The sequence below is a fragment of the Egretta garzetta genome, unplaced genomic scaffold (assembly GCF_000687185.1).
Source record: "Egretta garzetta isolate BGI_Z169 unplaced genomic scaffold, ASM68718v1 scaffold453, whole genome shotgun sequence".
NCBI lineage: Eukaryota > Metazoa > Chordata > Aves > Pelecaniformes > Ardeidae > Egretta > Egretta garzetta.
In genome coordinates, this window is record NW_009259175.1 from 253,205 (window position 1) to 280,009 (window position 26,805).

Here is a 26,805-nt window from a genome sequence, read left to right on the forward strand (position 1 = left end):
TTCTCATAAAGCCAGTCTCTGAGCACATGTGAAGACTCTACATGGTGTGCTTTGACTTGCACTGGTTGTCTGTGATCCCAAAGGACTTTTAGGACAGGTTTTGCTTTCTTTTGCCTGATTTTCTTGCCTGATGTGTGTTTTTTAGCTGGGGCTAGGGAGAGCTTGGTGCAAGCTGTCAGGATTGGAAGGTTGAATACATTTCTTGCTCTAAAAATGTATGAGAATCACTGTTCATCCTGACTGTCTGGAAAGCACTGAGCTTAAACAGGAGTGTGCACTGTTTGCAGTAGTTATCATTGCACAATAGATGGAGGGGCAGCACTCTAATGCAAATGTCCTAGCTGGACTTCTTCATATCTCGTATGGAGCTGCACCGCTTCCAGCAATGGGCTGCCATCAATTCTGAATTGATCTTGGATATAGCAGAACAGTTTGCTAGCTGTTGTTCTAGTCCAAAACAAGGATTACCAAACTGTGGCATACCTTTTTTCATGATTCAAATGCCATCTATTTCAAAGCAGCATAGAAAACAATAGTAGTAAAACAATAATATGACATCTTGCTCCTTTATTCACGGAGGAGATGAATGACAGCTGTTGGGTGGCCAGTAAATGCCCACTCCTGCACCTGTGCAGAGTTTGGCACAGAGATGTGCCAGCTACCACCATCACCATATGGAAGAGGGGGGCAGAAGACTTCCTAAGTGTGCATGTGACTCAGCACTGACTCTGCAAGGAGTGGCTGCTCATTATACAGGGGAATCCCTATGGAAAAAATTACATATTAGAAAATGTCACAACCAAGGAGGGCTAGCCAGAGAGCTATGAGGCATATCCATGTGTTTTACCAATAACTGCCTTGCTTTCACATGCTTGGTTTTGGCACAACAGAGGAAATGAAACACACTTACAGTTTAACCTAAGGTCAGCCTTAGCTGATTCCCTTCCCCCTGCCATTCTACTGGGATTTATGGCACACCAAACCAACATATATATGAACAGTGGCATCACACTGTCCATGATGTGTCCACATCACACTCCGCATTTTGTTCAGAGCACTCCTTTTGAAGCTTTCTTTAACATGAAATTAAAGCAAATGGTGGAATTTGAGGCGACTTTTTCAGATTATGCTCATTAAGTGCCACTATCACTACTAAGAGACGTGATAACCTTTAAATCATTCTCACAATATTTGACTCATCTAACCACTGCGGATACATTTTTAATGGCAATGACTATCATAGGTCTGAGCACCTTCTTCACACTCCTATTTGATTTCATGTTTGTGTCTCTTACACTAGACAGTTCCAGGGGACTATCTAGTCAGGATGCTAAATATGACTATTACTGAATTGTTCTTTTAGTGCTAATAAACTATAGACGAAAGGAGAACCAACTATATATGGATGAAATAATTAGAGCAAGTAGCACTTCTGTAAGTTATAATCTGTTTATGGTAAGTTATGTTGGTAGTAAAAAGATACCATGAACTATTTAAAGAAATACATTCTTGAATTCAATGTTACTTGGGTGTTCCACCCTGCCAAAGAAATAATTATCAATGTATGTAAATTATTATTGTATATTATCTCAACAGTGGAAAGTAACCAAAGAGTTGGGGCCATGTTTATGCTCTGTTGAAGACTTTTGACTGATCAGTTGGAGCTAGCGCACCATAGAGCATTGTACCATAGCGATCAAGCAGTGCTTGATACAGGTTTCAATGGGAGCACACCCCAGACTATCACTCTGTAGCTTTCTGTAGTGTTACTTCTACTGTTTTTTCTACACTATTTGCCTTAATTCTGAACAGCCTTCATTGCATCCATACATACTTCCATGTACTATTTCTACTTGCATTTTTCGTAGTTACCTAGGTAGCTACAAAGCTGGCACCACCAAAAGGTAACACTGAGCTTCCTTCAAGACTCAAATGTTGCCTGATTACTGTAGATATTTTTCTGACATGTCCATGGAAAAAGTTGAACTCTGGGCAAAGTCCATGTAAGTAATTCTACCTTGCTGTCACATTTTGAAGAGGCATACGGAAGGTCAAAGTGTTCTTGCAGACCAGAAGCACTGAAAAGTTGATGAAGGGCATTGTCTGCATAGACAGGATCAAGTAACTCATAAAGGAATAAACCAATTAAAGTAGTTTCATGGCCTGGAGACTGTTGGACTGAAAAACATTGTAACTAATTAACCAGAATTTAAAATCATACGTATTTTTCAATTTAAAATAGTGATTTTTTACAAGCACTTTGAGGCATTATAAAAGCTGTGATTTAAAGAGAACACTATTTCCTGAAGTATTTTTTCTGACAACTTTTCTAATTCATTCTTTCTGTGATGTCAAATGGTTTGAAGTAGTCTCCCAAACTGGAGCATTATGCAGATTTGAAGGTGACGGCACCAAAGAAAAATCAATATTTACAAACATGTTAGTGTTTGTTCGTAATATTTTGAGGCATTGCCCTGATACTGTGTGTTTGATCAGACTAAAGGAAAGCATTTTCTTCATCCAAGCTGCTGAATTCCGTTGTGATGGATGCGGCAAGCAAGGTTGTCCTTCTGCATTGACCTTTCTAAAGCTGTACATGTCAGATTCTCATCACAGATGGCATTGCTTAGAGGTTCTTTGTCAGATCCCTTGTCACTGAGATTGTGTTTGAATTTTGGGTCAGTAAAATATAGGCTGATAAAAAACTTGAGCATTATTTGGGCATGATCTGAAAATATAACTCTCAAAATCGTCTATCATACTACTATGTATCAGAAAGTTGATAAAATTTTTGCCAGCAAAATCAGGTGAAATGAGAACTGTCTTCCCAAAACACTGGTCATAGTTTATTTAAATTCTGAAAATATTAAAAAAGTAGGATTTATTAATTCTTGATCAAAATGACAGTAAGCAGTTGACACCAAGTCTAACTTGGTGCTGCTCTTAAGCATTTCACAAGAGTAAACATCTGGTGAGGCCACTTTAATCCCAATTTTAATAATATCCCATTTAGATAATAAACTTCTGACTTTCATGTGCTTTAAGCTAAGCCTTTCCTCATGTGCAAGTCTGCATGAATTTGTAACACACAAGGGAGGACATCTGGGTCTGGATTTAATTCCATGTTTCCGCAACCAAGTGTTGAAAAAACAACATAAACTTAAGACTTTGTGAAAACCAATGTGTTTGCAGTTCATTTTGTTAATTGAAGCACAGTTATCAACAAGAGCTTGGGTGTTACAAGCAACATTAAAAGCATTAGTTTGATACATTAAAGTATGGTGAAACACAGCCTTCTTTTTCTATGTAAAGATTTTGTTGTAAAGATGGAAGGTATTGAAATGAAAGCCCAGCCATTGTTACTGGGATCAGTTACAGTAAAATGATAGTATTTAAGGTGTCATATGGATCTATGGGCCTTGTCACTGATAATAGGACATGAAAAATGCCTGGTAAGAACTGTGCTTGTGCAGACTCCCTGCCTAAATTTAAAGCTTCTGCCTCACTGCCAGTTTGTGTCTTCTTTTATGTAATAAAAAACGACCAAGTATATACCATAATAAAACTTAATGCCACAGTAAACTGAAATGCAGTATGTTTTATCAAATGAAAGGCATTTAAACAATAGAAGAGGGGGAAAAGTAGCTGTGAAGGACAGTAAGCAGAGTCAAGTGATGATTGCTAAGGTATTTTGAAACTACGAGACAGTTAATGCAACAGTAATGGAAGTAAAATGTAAACACACTGTGAAATTCATAACTCATTTCTATCTGGCTGCAAACACAGTGAATGCGTGTAAGGCATTTCAGTTTAATCAGATTAGTACATGTAGAGTCTGTCTGCAATTCCAGTTGGAAAAATCAATGCTTTTTGGTTTTGTTGCTTTATTAACATGAAAAAGAGAAACTAGATGTGGTCTTAATAGCTCACTGTATTTTTTATACCTTAGATGTATTGTACTACTTACGTATATGCGCTTTTGTATTGTTTTCATTCTTTGTTTTTATTCCTAATTTGAGATTTTTTTAAAACACGTCATATTCACAGTCATGGAAAGTTCAGTCATGTGCAACTATCTGTGAAGATATTAATTTTATATATTTTTACATATTTTATAATTCTTCAGGGTACTAATAAATAGTATACAGTATGAAAATATGATTTTATTTGGGAAAAAACTCTCCATGCTATAACCATCCTGGTCAGTTAGAAATATGTAATGAAGAAATACTCACAATATGTAGCCTGTGTACAGTTCCACCTGACCTACTGAGCTATCTTCCTGAATAGGCCTTGATTTAATTTTCCAGGCTTTTGACTTTAACAGAAGCATTCCCAGATTATACTTTGTCGCTTGCAGCTGACAGTGAATATGTGTTCAAGTCCACTATTAGATTGCTTAGTCTACCTCTGAGATGCTGCTCTGGACTTAAACAGCTTAAGCTGCTACTTGAGGACTTCTGAGGATTTGTTCTAATTATCCATGTAATTCTTCTCTTTGTGACATCTATGAGCCTTGCAAGAACCTAGATGCATTCAGAAGTTTATATACAAGGGCATGGAAGATGGTTAAGAGATTTGCTGGTTTGGATCACAAGGGTGAATGCCTCCCTTGGTTGCCTGCTCTTCTGTACAGGACCCTATCTTGCTTTCATTGTCGTTCTTTTTCCTAATTTTTTTGAGTCTGTGCTTTATAAGCAGTTCATACTGACATTCACTGTAGTATATGCTGTCATGTGCAATCTTGTGTGAAAATGTCAGACCCAGGAAAACAGGAAGATGCAATGTGACAAAGTTGAGTGTTAGCAGGGCTCAGACTGGGAAGAGAATTAAAAAAATCATGTCCCAAATCTGCATTCCTTTTACAGGGAAGGGAGAGCAGGGTATTTATCAGCACAGGTTGTACAATACCTTCAGCTTCCACTCAGAAATATGGAGACGTTTGTTTGTGACATCTACTCTCTTCAGGTTTTGCCAAGCTAAATAAGCTTTTTTGAGTAGCTGGTTCACCATGATCTTTGAAAATCACTGCCAGATCATCAAATTTTCTGTTACGGTCTTTTAAATAAAGCTTTTGATGATTTTCTTGGCTCCTCTCTATAGTCTGTTAGACTAGAGGCAAGTTTGAAGCTCTCCACACTCGGCAGAAATACTGCTGTATAGGAGGAATGCTACCTGAATAGTGGGAATGCCTCCACAGAAAAGAGCACGAGTAACACTGTGGATTTGTATTCCAGTGGTTACAATAGCAAACAGGAGATTGGGACCAAAGGTGGCTTATTGCTCTTTCTGTGAAAGAAATTTTCATGCATACCTGTGTGCTCTGAAGATCTTTCTGAATAGCAAAAAACAAAATTCAAAGCAATCAGAGGAATCAGGAATAATGCTTATGCTATCCAAGAAAAATGTATTTGTCTCCAAAAATAAAACAGAGTTGCACTATAGGTACTGCACTACGACCAGTTAGGGAATCAGGTATTCAGAAATAAGTGGTTTAAAGGAACCCTGAGATACAGAAGTTTCAAATAACAGCTTTTCAACCATGAAAATATCTGATAGAAGAAAAAATGGAAAATATTCCATTAAACTGTTGTTCATATTTCTGTAAATTCATGGATATTGCAAAATATTTAATGATATTTTAAAAATACAGTGAAATTGAAGTTTTGGAGGGAAATTTCTGTATACCTTAGCATAAATTTTTGATGGGCTTTTTTTTCAATGAATGTATACAAAAATGCTGGAAAAATAGCTTGAAGTCCTCAAAGCTCTTACCTAGTATTTCATAGCTGAGAGCAGAATTTTACTGGAAGAGAACTGAAGATAATTTAATTTTATGAGTTAAAAGATTGATAAATAATAAAGCATTTTCATATGCATGTTTTCATTGATTTATTTTCATATATAGACATATATATGTATTTATTTCCATTGGGTTTAATTATTCATAGAAACAACCGCAGCATGCTAATTAATATTTATCTTTTGTGATACTAATACAATTGAAATATATTTATTTGCTTAGGAGTATGAGAAATTTGCAGTTATTTTAAGAAATTAATATATGATCCAAAGTATAGTGTGGGAACACATCTGTAAAGCTAGTGAGTAACACAAGAGTCACAGGCACAGATTTTTAAACCTCCAGTATTTAAAAAACTATGGGGTTTTTATTTTTAAAAGTATGTATTTAAAGAGCAGACAAATTATGAATTAGCTAACAGTTAAATACACTTTATCAAGTTGGCTCTAATATCTGAATTGGAAATGCAAGGTAACAGTATATTTGCTTTCACTCATGTGGTTCCTCTTTTGCAAAAGACTTAAGTTGTCCTGAAACCTTCCTTAGTGGGTATTTTTACGTGTTTACAAAGCATTTGGCCAAACATCAAGGTGAAAGCAGTTCCATCAACTTCAGGAACTTTGAAGTATCAGCATAAGGGTTGGTTCTGATGAGTCAGGAGGAAGCACAGTTTTGTGTCCAAGAGAGTTTCCTCCTCTCCTCTCAATCTCCTGTCAGAGGCTTAATGGGACAGTTCTTTGTCAGCTCTGCTTCAGTTCCTCATCTATGAAAGGAGATTACTGCTATATCTCTATCTGATCTACTATAAGAAGAAATCCTTTAAAATTGTCAAATATTCAGATAAACTTTTTTTAAGGCAATGTAAAGTCTGTGATAGATTTTTATGTGCACATGTCCATGCTGTACTGAATTAACCTCTCTGCGATAAAACTTTTCTGGTCTTATGTGGAAATTACATTTTAAGTCTGAGTATTTCAAAATTAGATTCTGTGCCTTTCTAGAAAAGAGCAGCTACTCTAGAAGCCTTTAAGAATAACAGTAAAATGCCTGAGGATACCAGATCCTTACCACATGGGGAGGCACTTGAATTTTAAGCAGAATTTTCAATATATGGCATGAGAATCAAAACAGCATTTCTGAGATACTTCAGATACTTCCCTGATGTTACAAGTTTTCAATATTTTAGAGTTGAAAAGGAAAGGAGAACATAAAAATTAGTGTCAGGAGAAGAAAAAAGAAGCCTTGCCATTTATTTCTATTATAATGCTGAATCGTGCACTACTTGGCACTATTTGAAATGTTGCAAGACCTTCACAAGATTGGGAACAGAGACTTTCTATATATTCTTCTCACACTAATTAGTTGTAAGGATTTTACAAGATTTAGTTCAAGTGTTCTACTATGAAAAGTAACATCTACAGAACCTTGTATGTGAGCTGCCCTATGTGCCCTACAGGAATAAACAAAATAAATACCTCACTCTGAGCCTGCAAGCAGATTTTAATTTTTTTCTTTTTTTTTTTTTTTTTTTGTCATATGACAGAAAACTGGCTTTGGTTAAGTTTGAAGGGATGTATATGTGTCTTCCACCTGTCTAGACCTTATGTGTACAAATGAAGCCATTTATATAAACAGCCATTGAGCCAATACATCATCCCAGACCTCAGTAGCAGACTTTTGATCTATTTCTCTCAGATTCTTTTTCCTACAAAGCAGTTCAGTGCTCACTAAAACCACATGAATCTTTTCCAGTTCCTTCCAACCCCAGACTGGTCTATATTAGTCTCTCTGCAGACCTATGTCCTGTTATTTGTCAGTCCCCGCTGCTTTTTTTCATTACGGCTTCTGCACTGATCCCTGGAGGCATCAACTGCCAGACCTCCCAAACTCTCATGATGCATATCACTTAAATATACAGCTTTTGCTTACAGTAAGCATTACCTCTTTGCTGTCACAACCACATGTGTTTTGTAGGGCTAAGATAAAGTGAACAAAGATAAAGTGAACAGGCACAAAAAAAAAAGACTAATGATTCCTGGATCATGATATACAAAAATGCAAGCCTAATAGCTACTGCCATGGTGATTGTACAAGTATCCCACCACATCTTCCTCTTCATGAAGAATTATCTCTGAGATTGTTAATTCTAGGAGGAAAATAATGTGAGAGCTGTTCTCATAGAAGACTGTTGATCATCCTTGCTTCCATAGTAAAGGTCATAGGACTTTCCTGAACTAATTCTGCTTTGAAATAAAGCACATCCGTTAGGGGAAAGGCAATCCATCCTTTTTTCAACTTGCCAGTGAAAAGAATATTTCTTAAAACTTTGAAACTTACTCCATTAGCTACTTACCATTGCAAGACTTTTTCCCACAGATTTTATTGAGAAGTGAGTTTATGATGAGATTCTGAATTTATTTTGAGAAAGAAAGAGGTTATATGCTGAGTGCTATAGTACTGTTCTCAGAATGTGTGGATTGGAGTGAATGGTTGTCAATTTATTGAGGGTGGCAGGTGAAACTCAGTGCTGATAAGGTAATGCATACTAGACAGTATAATCTGAATTTCTGACACACATTGCAGATTTCTAAATTAATTGTAGTCACCGAGGGAAGAGACTTGAGCAATGTATTGGACAGCTCAGCAAAAAACAGCTGTTCAGGGTGCTACAAAAGGAAAATGCTAGGACATTTAAAAATAATTCTAAAAATTCTGTAATACTTTAATATCATCAAGCTAATCTGTTACTATTTTCTTACATAGTGTAAGGTTCTCACAACTTCATCTCAGGAAGTGATTCAGCAAGAAAAGACAGAATTCTAGAAAAGGGTGAGGAGAAATTTGAGTAAGGAAATGACTTCTTGTAAGGGTCTGTAATATTGTTTCATTTGAAGAGACTAAATAGGACCAGCCTTAAGAATAAGAAAAGCTAAACTGAGTTCTCTTACTTATCTTTTAAAAAATTAGTGCAAAGCAGTTGAAGTGGACAGTAAACTTTGAAATGAAAATTGCTTTTTTAAAAAACAACCTTTAACTGATGGGGTGACAATGAATTTACAAGACAGCCAGATTATTCCATAATTGTCCAATGGGAAGTTTTTAATGAGGCAGGAGATGAAGCACCATTGAGACAGTCCACTGTGGAATTTCCCACATTTAGTCCCACACTTTGTTTCCAATCACTAATCGTGATTATCAGTTTATGTGATCAGGATAATGATCCTAGCTTGAGTACCTACAATCAGTTAAAAGCTCTTGGATGTTATCAAATCCTTCAGCTTTACTGCAAAACTTACCCAATGCTGAAGCAAGACTGCATTTTTACTTTAGAAAGGAGGAAAGGAAGGGAAGAGGAACTAGAGATCAATTAAATTTGATGAATCTAAAAATGCCGCTTGCTAAAGACTCTTCTTTCAGTAGGCATACCTCACTTTTTGGCAGTATGTGACCTTATCTCACTTTTTATCTGTAAAACCAAATGAGGAGAAAACTTCAGTTTTACACCTGGCAGCTTTAGGTTCCTAAGAGTTATAATCCTGAACTTCATAGAAAAGGCACAAGAGATGCTTCAATGACTATAGATACCTTAACAACTAATGGAACGTTGGTTATAGCTTCTGTTAAGGTAATGTCTTAGGGTCTTCAAATCTACTTCTGACTATTAGGTGCTTGGTAACTTTGGAGCGCTGTCCTTCAACAGGTGTAAGATAAAAGAACTTTCTTCAAGTTTGCATTGTTGCAAACTTGGTCTCCATCACTGCTTCATCTTTCTGCTATGAAGAGAAAGAAAAGATACATTGCTGACACTCTGAGCCTCCATTTATATCCCTGTGTTTGCTATGGGTAGCTTTCTCAGCAATATGATTCCTCACAGTTTTCACTCTCTAGGAACTTCTCATTAAAGTCTTGTTCATATCCCTGCTCCTCCTTATAAGAAAGATCATCAAAGAGCAGCGTGAGCACTTCAAGTACTCTTCTGTAGATCCAGGAAATCACCTTTGCACCAGTTTCTGTTCAGATAATGGCTGAGTTATGAAATCCACTATTAAAATAAAAAAGACTTGGGTCTTAACGATATATTTAAAATGTCTTTTAAAATAACCAGTTAGATTGTTGAGTTAGAAAGCTATTATTGCTTTAAAAGCTGATCTCATGCAACATTCCAAAATTAAACGGTAACACTAGGAATTTCTACTTTTTAGTAACATGAAATTCTCATTGTTAAAAAAGTATGGGTAACTTTATCATTTTTTTCAAGCTGAGTATTCCTTAGATTGGGAGAAAGAAGAAAGATTACTTTTTGTGAAAAATTGCTTACAGGGAAAAGTATGTGGCAAGCATATATTAAAAGAACCCAACAGAATATATATGATTATGGTCAATTGCAAAATTTTAAGGAGATGGTGCTTGATAAAAATGAAATTTATAGTGCAGAAGTTTATCACACAGGTATCATCCTCAAACAATGCAAAAGCATACTCTTAGCTCTTACCTGTAGGAAATCAAAAAAAACATTGCCAAGCATCTAAAATAAGCTCTAGTTTAGTTGTCATACAGAAAAACAATACCGCAAAATGAGAGTACTACTTCCGTGATGTCCACCAGGTACTGGAAGATCTGAATTGGAAATGTTTGTGTGTTTTTTCTGTTTTGGGATAGGATGGACTAGAACAACTTATCCTAACCAGTTTATTCCATGTCAGTCATAATCTGTATTTTTTTTCTTCATGGGTCACGGGCTGGAGGGGTTTTGGGTGTTGGTTCCTTAGTTGCAGCTCTGAGGATCTTAATCTGGAGGAGAGCTTAATGTTTGCGAAATGCAGGACTTCATTTGATTCCTAACCCTGGTTTCTCTCTCTCTCTCTCTCTCTGTTTTTAAAGTACAGCAAAATTTACACTGTTCCTTTTTCTTAAGGTTTCTCAAATATTCAATTTGTCCACTAATAACTGCTAACTCGATCACTATACTAAAACATTTTTTCTTGTTTCTAAGACCAAAACTGAAAAAAGGTGTAATGTTTCTCTTAAGTATATATATATATACATACACAGAAAAATGGTTATAAACACCCTTAGCTTTAATACATGTGAAAGCTGTTCTCATTTGCAGTTTCAACCTGTAGAAAAATATATACATACTTTTGGAAATTTGGATTTAATTGCTGAATGGTGTAATACCAGCTCTAAATTTGCCTCTAGTTTATTGTAGACCAAGTCTAAAAATCTTATGTTAAACTGAAAACAAGCAAATATCAAGTAAAATGCTGCTTGAGATACTTAAACATTAGGTTCACAGGACTAGCGTACTAATGACATTGCTGTGAGAATACAGGACCTATTATGTTTATTAATTGCAAATGTAATCTCTAAAATGTACTAGATTGCTCATTTTGCATATTATCCTTCTTAATTGCATAGAAGACCATGTCTCTTGGAAGAAAAAACAGAAGAGCATGCACATATAATTTGCCTTGGCCTTTTCTGCTATTTTGATTCTATCTGCATGTTTGAGCTAGAAAAACAATGTATTTATGCAAAAAAAAACCCCTCTACAATGTCTCAGCTTTATAAATGTTACCAGTGATGCGTGTAAGGAAATTATTTTCTTCTAGAAACTTTTTTTTTAATATATATCAAAGTGTAGATAAATCCTAATCTTGCTGTTGGTTGACAGAGACACTTGACTGAGTTCTGCCAGGTACTGAGTGCTCTAAGCATCCATCTGAACCTATGGCTATCGAGAGTACTCAGGAATTCACAGCATTGGGTCCTAATTACGCAAAGCTAAAATTGCTCTATTACACTTTAAAATTGCAATACACATAACCATAGCCCATGGGGGAGCTAATAAAAGATAATCCCGTGGTTTGCTTTGAAGCAATTACTGTATGTCCCTTTCTGCCTGCAGGAATCACCTTGTCACATCCCTCACTTGCATCAATCCACCACTTCCCCTTCTCCCCTTCTATTTTTGTCATCCTGCCCTTTAACAAAAATAGAGTTTAGAGGATGACATAAAAAGGAGAGTTGCAGATGTACTGATATATATGCAGTATTTCTGCTACTTGCCGAAGGATTACAAACAGCTGGTGAGTTACTGCAAGCAAAATAGACTTACTTATCCAATGGAGTATGAGAACTTTTTTATCTTTATGAAAGTAGGAGGCTAATACAGCTAGCCTGAGTTGGTCATATTCTGCCACTAATCTACACAGAGATGGTTTCAAGGAAAGGGAGTGTTTTACTTCAGAATTGATATGTCTTTATTATAGCAAGCAAGATAGCTTTCTCTACATTTTCTGTCTTTTTTCTTCACCTTAACATCTATGGCAGGAGTCAACTGTGATGGATTCGTGGTGATTTGAAGCAGAGATAGTGTCTTACCCGTACTAAATTCACCTTTTCCTGCTACGTAAGGTTTGAACTCTATACAGAAAAGCTACTGTATTTGCCTATTGTGATCCATGCTAAAACAGAATTTTTGAAAGGTATGTGATCACTGTTGAAGATGATTAAGGAAAAAAAAGAGAAAATGTTTAACCAGTATTGTTGTTACCCCTTAGTTGTAGTATGCTGCCTGACTCCATTTGAACCCTATTTACAAGAGGAAAATAAGATAGGTGTAATTTGTTTAAATTATCAGAGAGAATCACTAGAAGCAAACATGTAAAACTGGAAGTGCTAGACTCTGACTGACCCCTGCCCTTCCCGTCGCAGAGTCATCACCCACGGGCAGTTTCTGAAGAAGGGTTGGGAATGAAAGCGGGAAACTAATTACAGATCAATATCCCATGGAAACTCCTCTTCTGGACCAGCATTTTCAAAACTGGGGAGTAAGCCAGAAACTAAAAGAGGATGGGACAGAGGACAAGCTGGTTTCTATACTGCCTTTTCCGTTTCATCGTCACAGCTTCTCATCAGATAGAGTTACCATGTAGCTGAATAGATTGTCTTCATAGCAAAACAGGAAGAGAGTGGCTGAATTAAAATGTTCCCCTTCTTCCTCTCAGCCGGATGCATTGCTCCAAAGAAATCTTACGTTTCAGGGATTTTACTTCCTTTCTTCTCTCTTAGCTCCCTGGCCGCCTTTCAGAAGTTACAAGCTTTTTCTTTCACATGATGTTGTGTTGTAGTATTTACTTTTTGCTGTTGTTGTTTTCATTCTGCTGTGTGGACCAAATAAAGTAATTTGGGAAAACACAGTAGTACCTTTTATGTTCATTACATTCTCCTCCTGTCTCTCCCTGGGAAGTGACAAACTGATACTATCTGTAGATTTTATGTACTTATAGAATCATGTACATCTTCTATCTACAGATTTCTGCAGGAAAACATGAATCAGATTTTTCAAAAACCTATTATAGTACTGAAAATATCACAAATCTTATACCAGCTGGATTATAAAAAAGAAGGATTTCTAAAATATAGAATGATACCCTGCAAGAAAGCACAGCATCTTAAATTATACATTTTACATATCTGACTTTGAAAAGCAGAAGGCAGAAAAAGGTATTTTCAATTTAAAAATGGGTTTAGTATCAGCTTATATTTAAAAACTCTTTTGACCACAGGAAACAAACACACTGTATCATAAAAGCTAATACTGCAGGTAGTAGTGACATCATTAATTGCTGAAAAGGCAAAGAAAGGAAAAAAGTAAAAGTAACATTCAACAAAATAAAGGAACTGATTCAGTTCAATACCTCCTGTTTCTACTGAAGGCAACTTTGCATTTGACTTTAGCACAGCTAGCTGTTTTTTTACAGACACAGACTTTTAAACACTGCTTATGTGCAGTAGTGTTTGAATTTACATTCCATCTTACCTGTAAAGATGTAGTAAACAAAATCTGCAGAGGATATGCAATGCGTTGTTGCATTTCTCTTACATTGCTTTAATACAGTTTTGGTTTAATCCATAATATAAGAGTACGCATAATATTGATATCTATATACACAATATTTGCACAGATACTTAGTGGATGTGTTTATGATTCAAAATCTTACATTTCTTATGCCTATAAAATGAGAAAAAACTCTTATAATGAAGAAAATGAAATATAAGTGATATGGAGAAAAAAAAAAGTTTCTCCAAGTCACATTTCCTATAGATGTTTAACTTTCAGTTCATTTACTTCACTGATGTAAAATTAAAACTGCATAAACTACAATAGTAAAGTTATTTTATCTAATGGATTCAAATACCAAGTGTCAGTCATGGTTTGAATAATCATTTCCCCAAAGGAACTTTGTAGCTTGACCTTTTGGTTTTATTACAATGGACTACCTTCCCACAAGCCTTTTAAAAGTAGCACACCACCATCTGTTGGTACATTATGTATTTATGTATTTCCTGTATAAATGTCTTAGAGCAAAGTTTTAGTACTTTTATGAAGATAGTTTGGAACAACCTATTGGGACATATAAAAAAGGGTGATGCTGATTAATGTATTTTTGGTTACTACACTGTTGGTATCTTTTTTCTTTTTTTTTTTTTTTTTGTTACATGACAGTATGTAGTTTATAATTGTCCATTAGAAGACATAGCAAATAACCAAGATTTTTGACATTAGTCTTATAGTAGTATACAGTTTCTATTTGTTGGATGTTGCTGCTGCTGCAAATGATTTTATAGTCTATGAGGAAAAATCCTGTTTTACTGTTAAATTTTACTGATACGAATGCCTCTCTTTTGAAATACATGATTGACTGCAATGATATCCGCAGAGCCTAAAAACGTCTGTGCACATTTACAGCTAGTGCCAACCACTTTGAGGCTTTGCTGCTTATAGGATGGTGATGGAAGTAGTGAGGCAGTCCTTATGAATTCATGATGAAATGCATTGCTTTGGTTGTTTAGCATATGTGTGTGAGGGGAGATAGGCCTTTCTCTTGTGGAATCTAAAACAGGAGGAACAGAAGTGCAAGCAAGTGCTAAGCTGTAGAATCTAAGCAGCAAACTCTGTTTCTCGCGTTGGCGTTCAGTTCCCTGCTTGCTATTAGAAATAGTGAAATAGAAGAAACAATTCTGCACTAAGATACTGTGATGGCAAGCATAGTCAAAATAATGCCAGCAATATATAGATGGATTAGACCAAAATAATCAGCTTGCAGGTGAGGTACTGCAAAGCTATAGGGATCAAAGATGCTAATACCAAGGTGTGGTGGTTTGACCCTGGCTGGATGCCAGGGACCCACCAAAGCTGCTCTATCACTCCCCTCTTTAACTGGACAGGGGAGAGAAAAGTAGATCAAAACGTTTGTACGTCGAGATAAGGACAGGGAGAGATCATTTGTCAGTTACCATCATGGGCAAAACAGACTCAACTAGATGAAATTAATTTAATTTATTATCAATCAAAATCAGAGAAGGAGAGGATAAAAACTGCTGAATCTTAAAACGCCTTCCCCCTCCACCACCACCCTTCCCTTCTTCCCGGGCTCAACTTCACTCCCAGTTTCTCTACCTAATTCCCCCCAGTGCCGCAGGGGGACGGAAATGGGGGTTGGGGTCAGTTTGTCACATGTTGTCTCTGCCATTTCTTCCTCCTCCTCAGAGGACTCTTCCCCTGCTCATGCGTGGGGTCCCTCTTCACAGGAGACAGTCCTCCACGATCTCCAATGTTAGTCCTTCCCATGGGCTACAGTTCTTCATGAACTGCTCCAGCGTGGGTCCATCCCTCCCACGGAGTGCAGTCCCTCAGGAGCAGACGGCTCCAGCATGGGTCCCCTGCAGGGTCACAAATCCTGCCAGCAAACCTGCCTCAGCGTGGGCTCCTCCCCCACAGGTCCACAAAGTCTTGCCAAGAACCTGATCCGGCGCAGGTTTCCCATGGGGTCACAGCCGCAATGACAACGTGGGGGAATCTTCTGGAGTGTGGTGAAAGAGTCACTTTATACGCTTTCTTTCCTTAATACATGACCAAACAACAGTTGCATTTATATAGCGTTCTATGTGTTCCAAGCCCTGTCTGGATTCTTGCAATGCTGTGCTGAGGAAAGTTTGGAAGCATCACTCATTAATACATTTATGACCAGAAAAGCCAGCTGATTTTCCCAGGAACACCTAACAGGCCTGTGATTCAACCAGGATTGTTCTGACTCCAGCCTCATCATTGGTTTTGATATATGCCAATCACTTTGATCTGGCCAGTGGTGTTCTGGGATCTAGGCCTCTGAATGAATTCCACAGTTACATATAACAAGACATAGAAAACAATAAAAGAAAGAGAAAGATCTAAACCCAGCAAGGATCAAGGATAGTGCAGGTAGGAACACATGAGTAACCTCTCAGAAGATACACAGAGAGGGAGAGAAAGAAGCAAAAAACCTAGAAGGTTTGACAAATAAAATGAGCCTTATAGGGACTGAAGGTTATGGAATCTTGTGGGCAATCTCCATACCCCACAATATGATGATTGTCAAAGAAGTAGACCACGATTCTTGCAAAACTTATACCAGAAGCCAGACTGCTTAGTTATCAGGTAAAAAGTTGCAAAATTGCACCCAAGTTCTTCCTTAGTCTGAGATTCATAAACAAAATATGATATTTAATAGGTATTGTAGAAAGATAGCTCTGTGGACAATTGAATTCCTGGGACTTGTTTTCATCTTTGAACATAAGGCCTTTTTTCCCTAATCTTGCAACACTCTGCTAAATAGGTTGTTATCTCCAAGACTGTTTCCTCAATTTTTTTCAATGACTGTGGATGACTACTAAGAATTACTCTTTCTTTTTTTTTTTTACTTTATCTTGTTTAAAAGATTAAATTACTCAATACCCTTTGTATATAGGGGTTTTCAGTCCCTCTATAAACTGTTTCTTCATTTCACACTGAACTAGATAGTGTCTATTTCTGATGAAGGATTTGGCTCTCATTCTTAGTTTGTTCAGTGTAGCACAATGGGACTCTGTTACTTCTTATAGCAAACTGTCTGACTTCTACTGCATAAATACTAGTAATTAGTATTGTTTCCATGTTCATATTTCCTGATTTTCTGCCAGTCCTTTTTTTGTCCTCGTGTTAGGAGCAGTGCCAATACCTTATATGCTGGAAGTAAGAGGGTCCATAAACATGCTGGTTGTTTAGGCATAGGAGTATGTAGGCAAGTTTTCCTTCCTAGACAGCTACTGTTCTTCCTGTCTTAGAGATCTTGGAATGACACTGGGTACAAGTATGTGAGTTATAATACCAAATGAAGTCTCCCCTTTTCATGAGGAGAGCGTCTGTCTAAGAAAATCAGTCACTATAAACATCTGTAAGGAGTACATGCTTAGCCAAAATTAGCAGTCTTCTATTTCAAACCAAGGTTTTGCAATGAAGTCAACTGAACATTCTGTTAAAACTGCTAATTTAAATCAGCCAGCCTCAGGACATATTCCTGTATGCACCTATGCACCTTTCTCTGTGTAAGCTAAAATATATGTGCACTTCAGTTTGAGGGTAGTGTACGCATTAAAAAAAAAAGTCTATTGTTTGACCATATGAGAATTAGTCTGGAGTAATTTTACAGTAATTATTACAACAGACCTTGGGGAAAAAAAAAACCTATTAAAATATCAGTAGTGACTTACCTGGATTTCTAATCCCTCAGGGACTTTTCCATGGTTTGAGCCAGTATGAGCAGGATTCTACAAATCTTCAGAATATTACAGTTTTGGGAGCTTCAGTCTAGCATCACAGAATCACACAGAATGGTCGAGGTTGGACGGGACCCTTGGAGGTCATCTGGTCCAACCCCCTCCTTAAGCAGGGTCACCTAGATCAGGCTGCCCAGGACCATGCCCAGATGGCTTTTGAGTATCTCTAAGAATGGAGACTCTACTATAGAATCATAGAATCATAGAATGTTTTGGGTTGGAAGGGACCCCCTAGAGGTCATCTAGTCCAACCCCCCTGCAGGAGCAGGGACACCGCTAACTAGATCAGGTTGCTCAGAGCCCCATCCAACCTGGCCTTGAATGTTCCCAGGGATGGGGCCTCCACTACCTCTCTGGGCAACCTGTTCCAGTGTTTCACCACCCTCATTGTAAAGAACTTCTTCCTTATATCTAGTCTAAACCTACCCTGGTTTAGTTTAAAACCATTACCCCTTGTCTTGTCACAGATGGCCTTACTAAAAAGATTGCCCCCATCTTTCCTATAGGCTCCCTTTAAGTACTGAAAGGCCGCAATAAGGTCTCCCCACAGCCTTCTCTTCTCCAGGCTGAACAACCCCAACTCTCTCAGCCTTTCTTCATAAGAGAGCCCTCGGATCATTTTTGTGGCCCTCCTCTGGACCCGCTTCAACAGGTCCATGTCCTTCTTGTGTTGAGAGCTCCAGAGCCAGACGCAGTACTCTAGGTGAGGTCTCACCAGAGCAGAGTAGAGGGGCAACCTGTGCCAGTATTTGACCAGCCTCACTCTGAAAAAGTATTTCCTTATGCTCTTGTGGTTCACTTTGTGCCCATTGCCTCTGGTCCTGTCATGGAGCACTGCTGAAAAGAGCTTGGCTCCATCTTTTCTACTTGCTGCCCTCAGATATTTGTACATATAGATAAGATCCCCACCTGAGCCTTCTCTTCTCTAGGCTGAACGGTCCTACTCTCTCAGTCTTTCCTCATAAAAGAAATGTTCCAACCTCTTAATCCTCTTCATGGCCCTAGAAGTTTCTTTTTTTTTTTTTTTTTTCTGAAGCAGTCATGACTTATCCAGCTAGATTATTAAACACAGCATCCTTATCCCTGCAGAGCATTTAATATTTTCCTAGAAGCTATAGAAAATCTAGTAAAATGTAAGGACAGTGTCCCCTAACATGATTGAGTGTTTACATCTACTAGAACTGTTAGTTTTATTTGTGGAAGTGTTTCCACTGGTCTGGGTCTATGCCAGATTTCTCCAGAGATTTCTGTTAGTGACTGGGGAAAATTTCCCTGAGCAACTGATGAATAAAGTCCACATTCTGCAGTCAGTTATAAATATGCATACTGTTACAGGGACAGATCGAGGTACAAAGAGTTTCTTTCCAGGACAAGGACTTGTCTCGTAGTTGTTATAACACTAACCCACTCTCGGTACAGATGCTCAGTAGAAGTAGTGAATGAACAATGTAAGTCCTGCCGTTGGAGCCAAGTAGTATCTGATCCCTGTTCCAAGTGTATTTCAGAGGCTGTCAAGCACAGTGTTAGATGAAGATCCCACATCTGCCCCTTACTGGTAGGTCCCCACCTGCCTGGGATCTGCAAATGGCTCTGTCCTAGTGTTCCCGGCTTCTCTTTTACAACTTCCCTCCTGCTGCTCTCAAGCTACATTGGTTTTTGCATGCACAAGTGTAGCAGTAAAGCAAAGGATTCAGAATATTTAAACTAAACGTGAATTGCAAATGAGAGGAAATCAGAAAACAGTTTTGAATATAATTTGCCTTTTTCCTTTTGCCACTCCTTGGACTCTGAGTTTGGATCAAGTCACTAACCAGGCAAAACTTCTGGCCTTGGGCTGCAGTCTTGATTCTTGCAGTGGAGTTACCTCTCACTGGGAGCAGGAGCTCCCTTTTAAAATTATCTCAGTCACCATGCAGTTGCGTGGGGAAATTCCAGACTCTCTCTCCTCTTTCCTCAGTTCATGTAGGAAGATGCATACAACATCATGTAGTGGTAAATCTGGTTTTGTACTATCTGAGGCTTATATAATATGAGTGTTCAGTTTTACATCCATTTTGTAACAGGAATGCAGAACAAAGTAAAAGCATATACACACTACAACAGTGGAGATGCCTCAACTAATTTTTAACTATCTAGCTGCAGCAACACTGAACTGAGTGAGGTCTAATTTATCCTCTTCTTTGGCCCATTGTGAGCTCAACTCTGCTACTTCTAGCACTATATCTAAGTATTTACTATAATGCAGCCTGCCATCTAGACATCCTACAGACCTTTCTGAATTATTAAATCCTTGTTACAAATTCTGTAATCCACAATAAAAAAATTATCATCATTAATGTGTCTAAGGCTATGCCAATACCACATCTAAGTTGTTTTTTGAGGGGGTTGTCACAGGAATTCACAAGAAAAGAAGTTGGTGATGTTCTAGTTTAGGCCATTGGAGAACTAAATTTTGTAAGTTAATATTTTGACTTTTTCTTTTTGGCATGTTTCTAACGACCAGAAAGTTGCTTAGTCTGAAGATGATTCCTTCTGTTTAAGATCTTTTCCACCCTGCTATACAATTTCCAAGAACTGGATTTGTTTGTGAGCTTCAAGCCAATCCAGACTAATGTATTCTGAGCATGCAGGCTCTTTTTTAGCTGTTAAGGATTAGTTATCTCAAATTACAACCATCGGTAGCAAACCAATCATAACCATTAAGCTATTATATTATCTATCATAATTCTTATTCTCATTCTGTAGACATTTCTCATAGACTGGGTTAGACTCTCCTGGACTATATGTTCTTATTATATGCTTTTTTTTGGAAGTATTTTTCCCACTAGATAGATACCATATACGATATACCCATTCTGTAAATTCACATCAATGTCTTCTGTTAAAAAGAGAAAACATCACCAATGAGAAACTGATGGCGTTAGAGATATGAAGTAGGAAACCCAGCAGACAATTCCCTATAATGCTCTGTTTAAACACTTCTATCTCTGTATATCTGGCTATCAAGTTGTCACTGAAAAGTCAGTATTAGCTGCAATAGTTAGGTCTTTAATTAAAACACACCATTACCCATGATTAACTGTCCTAAATTGAGAAATGGCCTGGTCATCTGCATACTAATTTGGAGTTAGCTTATTTGTCCATACCACAGTAAAAACCTTCAATCTCTTTTCAAAATGACATCAGCACCTCAACTGCTAAATCCTGTAGTGATCAGTGTAAGTTAGATTCTTAAATGTATGCTTTTTGAAAATATAAATCTCCTGAAATACTCAGACAATTAAAAACATTTCACTTACAGTGTCTTTGGTGGAAGTGTATTAAAAAATAAAAGTAAAAATATTTTGAAATTATGAAATTTCAGTTTTACTCAGTAGAGATAGGAATTTTGTTTGCATTATAAAATCTAAAAAAAGAACAGGAATACAAGATTTATAATGATATGCAGCTGGACTACTGAAGGTGTTTATGAAATTTCTTTCATCTGTGCTTTATTAGACTAATTTACCAAACTTTCGGGTTCATAGAACGTAATTGTACTGTAGCTTATATTATGTACTGTTGTTCAGTAATGTTAATAATTTGTTGGTAATTTCTCTTCTATCTCAGAAACCAGTAAGCTTTCTGAAACTCTGATTATCATCATAATATTCTTGCTTAATCTTTATTCATGTTATATGGGTTTTCTTTGCTCTTAGTAACAGTTTGGTGTCAACATTCTGTTTTTAAGAGCACTCTTTCTTCCCAAACTAGCAAAGATCTGAATGACAGAAGTCCATTGGTGTATTTAATACCCTTTAAGTTAGCCCATCCTTTATCCTTTAGAGGAGGCAAACATACAGCCACGTGACAAAGTGCTATTTATTCCATAGCCAGATGATCCATACAGCATAGCAGTTACAAGCTAAAAAGGAAAGATCTTTTCATCATGGCAGAAAAACCCTCGAACCTTAGGCATCTAGTCAATGACGTCCAAAATCTGGAAGGAGATACAGCTCATGTGCTGAGCACTTACAAGTTCCATGGACTTCTGCAGAAGTGGCAGGTCTCCAACAAACTCCTGACATCTCTACAACTTTCATCACCAATGGATTCTGTTTACATTTTTCCCTAGAATTATGATAAGAGAAGATGGAATTATGGTGAAGGAATTTTTCTGGTGGAAAAAGTGTGTGTAAAGCATGGTTTTAGAATTTTAAAATCTATGGATAAATGGGACATAAGCCTTGAAGTTCACTTAGTGAGAAGAATATTTTTAGGCTAATTTTATTTCTGTTTTGGTATTTTGTTTGGGTTTTGGGTTGGTTTTTTTTTTTTTTTTTTTTTCCCCAAAATGAAGCATTTGTGTGTCCGTGTTCTGAATTACTCCTAATACTTCAGCTAAACTCCAGTGTTTGTTAGCCTATAATGGGAACTAACATGCAAATCTAGTGCAAGCAGATGCTTAGCAAAGATAGATTTTAGCTTCTAATTTCCTGGAGGCTAATGTGGACAATGAAATAGGATTAAACAGAACAGCTCACATAAAAGAGTTCAAAGACTTAAAAGGCTGCTGCAGAGGGGAAAGGAATAATCGATTCCCCTCACCCATGGCAGGTAAAATGAGAAGTTATAGGCTTAAATTATAGTAATGGAGATTCAACTCTGAGGCAAACTTCACAACAGTAGGATAGTAAAGCGCTGTAATAAAGAGGGAAGTGGTGGAACCCATTGTCTTCCAGCTGTGTTTTTCTGTGGTTACCATGAGAGGTTACCATGGCTTACATTTTGATTCAGGACAAGAAAGTCCTGCCCAAAATCTTCATTTGAAGTAGCAGTACTTTATCTTCCTAAACTGTATAAAGGAAGGGGACATACCATTGATTTTGGAGTCTGTGCAAAGCGTCTCTGTTGGCATCCCAGACATTACATGTTAGATGAATCTATTTCACTATTTCCTTGTTCCAAGACAGATGAGTTCCTCAGGATGATAGATGGGTTGCCAAAACTGCGTTGTCATTGCTGAAGTACATTAAGGCAGAGGAACATTTAATTTCAGTAGAGGGGGAGGGGGAAATTCTTGCGGTCATAATTTCTTCAACAGGTTGCCTCAAAAATACAAGACTCTGAGAAAATTGTTTTCCTTTGTTCTCCTGCTGTGTCTGCCTCATTCTGTTTTTTTTCTCCTTGTTGTTTTACTCACCTATGTGTTTTGGACTTAATTTTAAAGTTAAGCTTCTCCTCCATAGTTTCCAGCATTTAGACTATACACAATAGAAGCTGAGGGGCATATTTCATATATCTGTCAGACTGAGCCAAGGTCCTTCAAAATTTGTTCATAGAGAACTGAGAAATCTGAGGAATGCAACAGGAACCAGATGCCCCTTATCTTGTTTTATGATCCTTTCTCACAAGGCCAGAACACTAGTAGCACTGAGTGCTACTAAATGCTACTAGCTCTCAAGCATTCACCAGTTATTAGTCTTGGAGGTCAACTTGTCTGAATTTTAAAAAAAAGAAACTTGCTTTCAGAGAGTCATCTGACTTTGTGGTATGTTGGCTGTGTCTTCTTGTTGCTATTTTGAAGGTTGAGGGAAGACCCAGGTAGTCTACTTCCTTTGTTCAGTGATAGGGAATGACTATCAGGCATCCGGTATTTAACTTGTATTTAAGACTTTTTAGGAGGAAGGCTACACTGTCCTCTCCTGCTGTTTCTGGGCCACCTCTCTTTTCCTTTTCTGTGTCTGCAGTAGCACACTGCTAGATTCCAGTTTCTCCTCTCCACTTCTCCCATGAGACATACTCCCCAAGCTATTTTTTCTCTCTATCTCTTTATAGCTTTTTTAATTCAGATATCTGAAGGTATACCTCCTGGTAAATTTGGTTGCTTTTAACGCCACACCTCTGTCTCCTTCAGTTACGCCACAGTGAGGACGGTTTTGAGCGGTGATAGGTGGCCTCACAAACCTACCAAGCAATTTTGTGTGCCCTTAGCACCTGAAGGAGAGCTTCATGAAAAGCCCTGCTCTGTGTCTGCATACTAAATTCATGCTGAGAAGGTGGCAAAAAGGTGGCATCATTTTAGACAATGCTGACATGCTTTTCAGAATTTTTTTTCTTCCCTGACTCATCACTTGTTTTAATATCACTAACTTGAGAAAGTGAATATCGAACTAACCCCACTCTCAAATATAGTAGTTGTAAATAACTAATTCAAACGGACTCTACACCCTACATTGAAATCAACCCACTCTGTGTCATACTTATTTCTTACTTCTATGGTCTTGTTCCCACATACTGCATTGCTCTTGCCAGCCTTCCAGCACTAGCTGCCCTTTCAGATCTATCTTCCAATAATGGAAGGAAAAACAGACTTCTTGTGCAAAGTGATATATAAACTAAATTACTTGTGTGATGACCCAAATCTAGCACAAACTTAGTGTTCACAAGTTCACTCTTGAAGTTGAAAAGTGCAAGATGTCAGGAATGTGTAAAGCTGGATGTAGGTACTGATTGTAGAAATTAATTTATAGTGGAAATAAGAGCATCTTCCTATCTATTAAACAAAATCTTGTTCTTATTCTGAATGGCTTCTGTATATAGAGATAGTGTGAAAGTGAAAGAGGTTAGGCTGGGTCTTATCCTGTCTGTACTGTATCTCCCTCTTATGTGGAGCTCACAAACATTGTTGGGATTGTGTCTGAACTGCACTATGGGAAGGTAAACCTGTTTAAATTAGAAATATCTGAACTCATAACCTGAAGATTTCCCCTCTCTTTAGTGCCAGTTTGATCTTTCATTTACACTGAGCCAATGTTCACCTATAATACACATTCAGTGTTAGTAAAGCGAACCATAGCAATGAGTTCATCCATCTTCACTGGGTCCATGAAAGAGGAGTGCACCACCAACTTGGTTAACCTGCTATGGAACTGAATCGGATGGACTCTACAAGCTAAACTTAAGGCTAAAAATTGTAGACTACACACTTTGGTGTTAGGATGGGTATAAACAGTGTGTATAAACAGATAAAAAACCCAGAAGTGTTGCATGAGGCAGACAGAGCCCACAACACACTTTAAGGGGAGAGTGGGTGGATAGCATTCATTAATGTAATGATTCAGAATCCATGGAATGGGACGTGATACATTTGAAAGAGGTGGCTGAACCATTTTTTTTATTTGTTTATCTATTCATTCATCTTTTTTAAAGAATGGAAGATGAGATTCATGGGGTCACAAGTACTGTGTTACCAGGGAAAGTGAAGCTGCAGCAATACAATTAACTGTGTTGTAGATTCGCAATATATGTACCTTTCATTCTAGTGAGTAGTTCCAGTCCTTAGATGAGAAGCTAAGACATTTTTAAAGATATATCAGTGCTCGCATTGCCTCAAAAGTCTTACACTGCTTTGTATAAGCTAGATTTTGAGGATGCTTAGAAACATTAATATAACCACAGCTACTTGTTTATGAAACTGCCTCAAGAGGACAGCATGTTTCAGAGGGTTTTTCCAGATGTTCTTAAGATATTGGCTTTAACCCATAAAGCTTTCAGTTATTTGGACCATATCTTCTTCCTCTCACTTCTACACAATTAAGAGCCTAAACTGTTGGCATTAAATCCATCTTGATTTAAAAAGAAAGTTCCTCTTATCAGGGAGTTTCCTGTAAGTGGGGACAGACTGCTATTTCACTATCTCCTGGCCACCTTCTTTGCCTATAAATACGTGATTTTGATATTCTTCTTGGAAAGCTGAATGTCTCCCCACCCTCTCCTTCATATTCTTTGAGAGAGAATAACAACATAGTGTAACTGTTTGAGAGCTATTGTGGATTTATTATTGTAGTTGGTGAATATTATTATGTACCCTGTGGACAGTCAGTTATGTGTAGTATATATAGTAGATTTTTTTATATTTTGCCTGCTTTAAAAATTTCTTGAAGTGCCTAGAGCCAAGGTTAGGTGCTTAAGTTGTAACTTCAAATAAATAAATAGATTAAATATATAATTGAAGCAGGCAGTTTCAGAAAATAAAGAGAGATGGCTCCTGTGTAACTCTTAAAACAGCAGAATCTTTAATGAAGGAGATGAAAGAAAAGTCCCAAAGAATTTCTTCTCTGAAAAAAAAAAACCAAACCAACAAAAACCCCACCCAAACCCAAACAGGATTTATGCTTGGTGAATTAGAAGCTTCGTTATATATGGTACAAAACTAATTACTAGAGAATATTTTATTTACCTCTAATTTCTAATTAATAGCCACTGAACTTGTCATTGCAGGTATGGTTACAAAAGTATGGCTACCTTCCACCAACTGACCCCCGAATGTCGGTGTTGCGCTCTGCAGAAACCATGCAATCAGCTATAGCTGCCATGCAGCAGTTCTATGGCATTAATATGACAGGAAAAGTGGACAGGAACACAATTGAGTAAGTAACCAGTACTGAACTGCTCTTGACTTTTCTGTTTCAAGCAGGGTAAAATAGAACTGGAAAAACTTTATAACACATGAAGCAGGGTGACCGGGATAGCCACGTAGTGTCGCAGCTTCAGATGGGGTGTTAAACTGTTTCTCTCCCTCCTTGCCCTTATTTTTGTTGCATCTGTATTTTGTGGTAGCAGGTAGTCACCTGCCTAACTGCCTTTGGGCATGTGGTTGTAATGAAGATGTTTCAGAGTGAACTGAAGAAAGGGCCAAAAGTTTATCAATGTGGAAGTGTGGAAGCCTGTTCAAAATTGGCAAGAATTCATGACACGTTTCACAGTGGAAAGAGCCTTTTCATACTGGAAAATCTCTAGTGCAAATTTCCTTATCCTCATTGAAAAAAATGTTAGCACACTCCACCGGCCCATTCATTTAATTGTTTCCGGTAACAAAAGTCCAGGTGCGGTCATTTTAACACGAAGTAAAATTGGATTAGTTTTGCATACCCTTTGCAGTTCTGGAGTTGTGTAAGGCTGGCAGTGTCTGATTTTACTGACAGACTGAATGCAGAGAAACGTTGTGAAACAGAGCTATTAAGACACTTCCATGCAACTCTATACTATGCCAAATTTTAAAAATGTGCCAGGAAAATGCAAAAAAAAAATAAAAAAAATATTAGTACACAATTAAGAAAACATATCTGGGATTAAGATTTGAAGTGCTTGTTGGACTCATTCCAATTAAAATGCAATAAAGATTATCTTGTGATTTTTAAAAAAAGTTACTTTGCTTGAAGAGCAAGCAATAGCAAAATAGTACTGTCACTATATATACAACATTTACTTTATTGAAATATGTTTCTACTACTTATCTAAAATGCTTTTTTGGGGGGATCCTCCTTCATTTCCCATTTCCCAGCCCCAACCCGATGTGTCATCTTTCATTATTCTTTTTT

General features: G+C 37.4%; 1 protein-coding gene across 1 annotated transcript in view; it reads left to right on the top strand.

The window, feature by feature from the left end:
* MMP16 (matrix metallopeptidase 16) overlaps positions 1-26,805 on the top strand; it is a 180,041-nt gene that overhangs the window by 63,852 nt on the left and 89,384 nt on the right. The window contains exon 2 of the mRNA XM_009635560.2: positions 25,706-25,854. Within this exon, the coding sequence (XP_009633855.1) occupies positions 25,706-25,854 (149 nt within the window). The remainder of the gene's footprint in view (positions 1-25,705; positions 25,855-26,805) is intronic.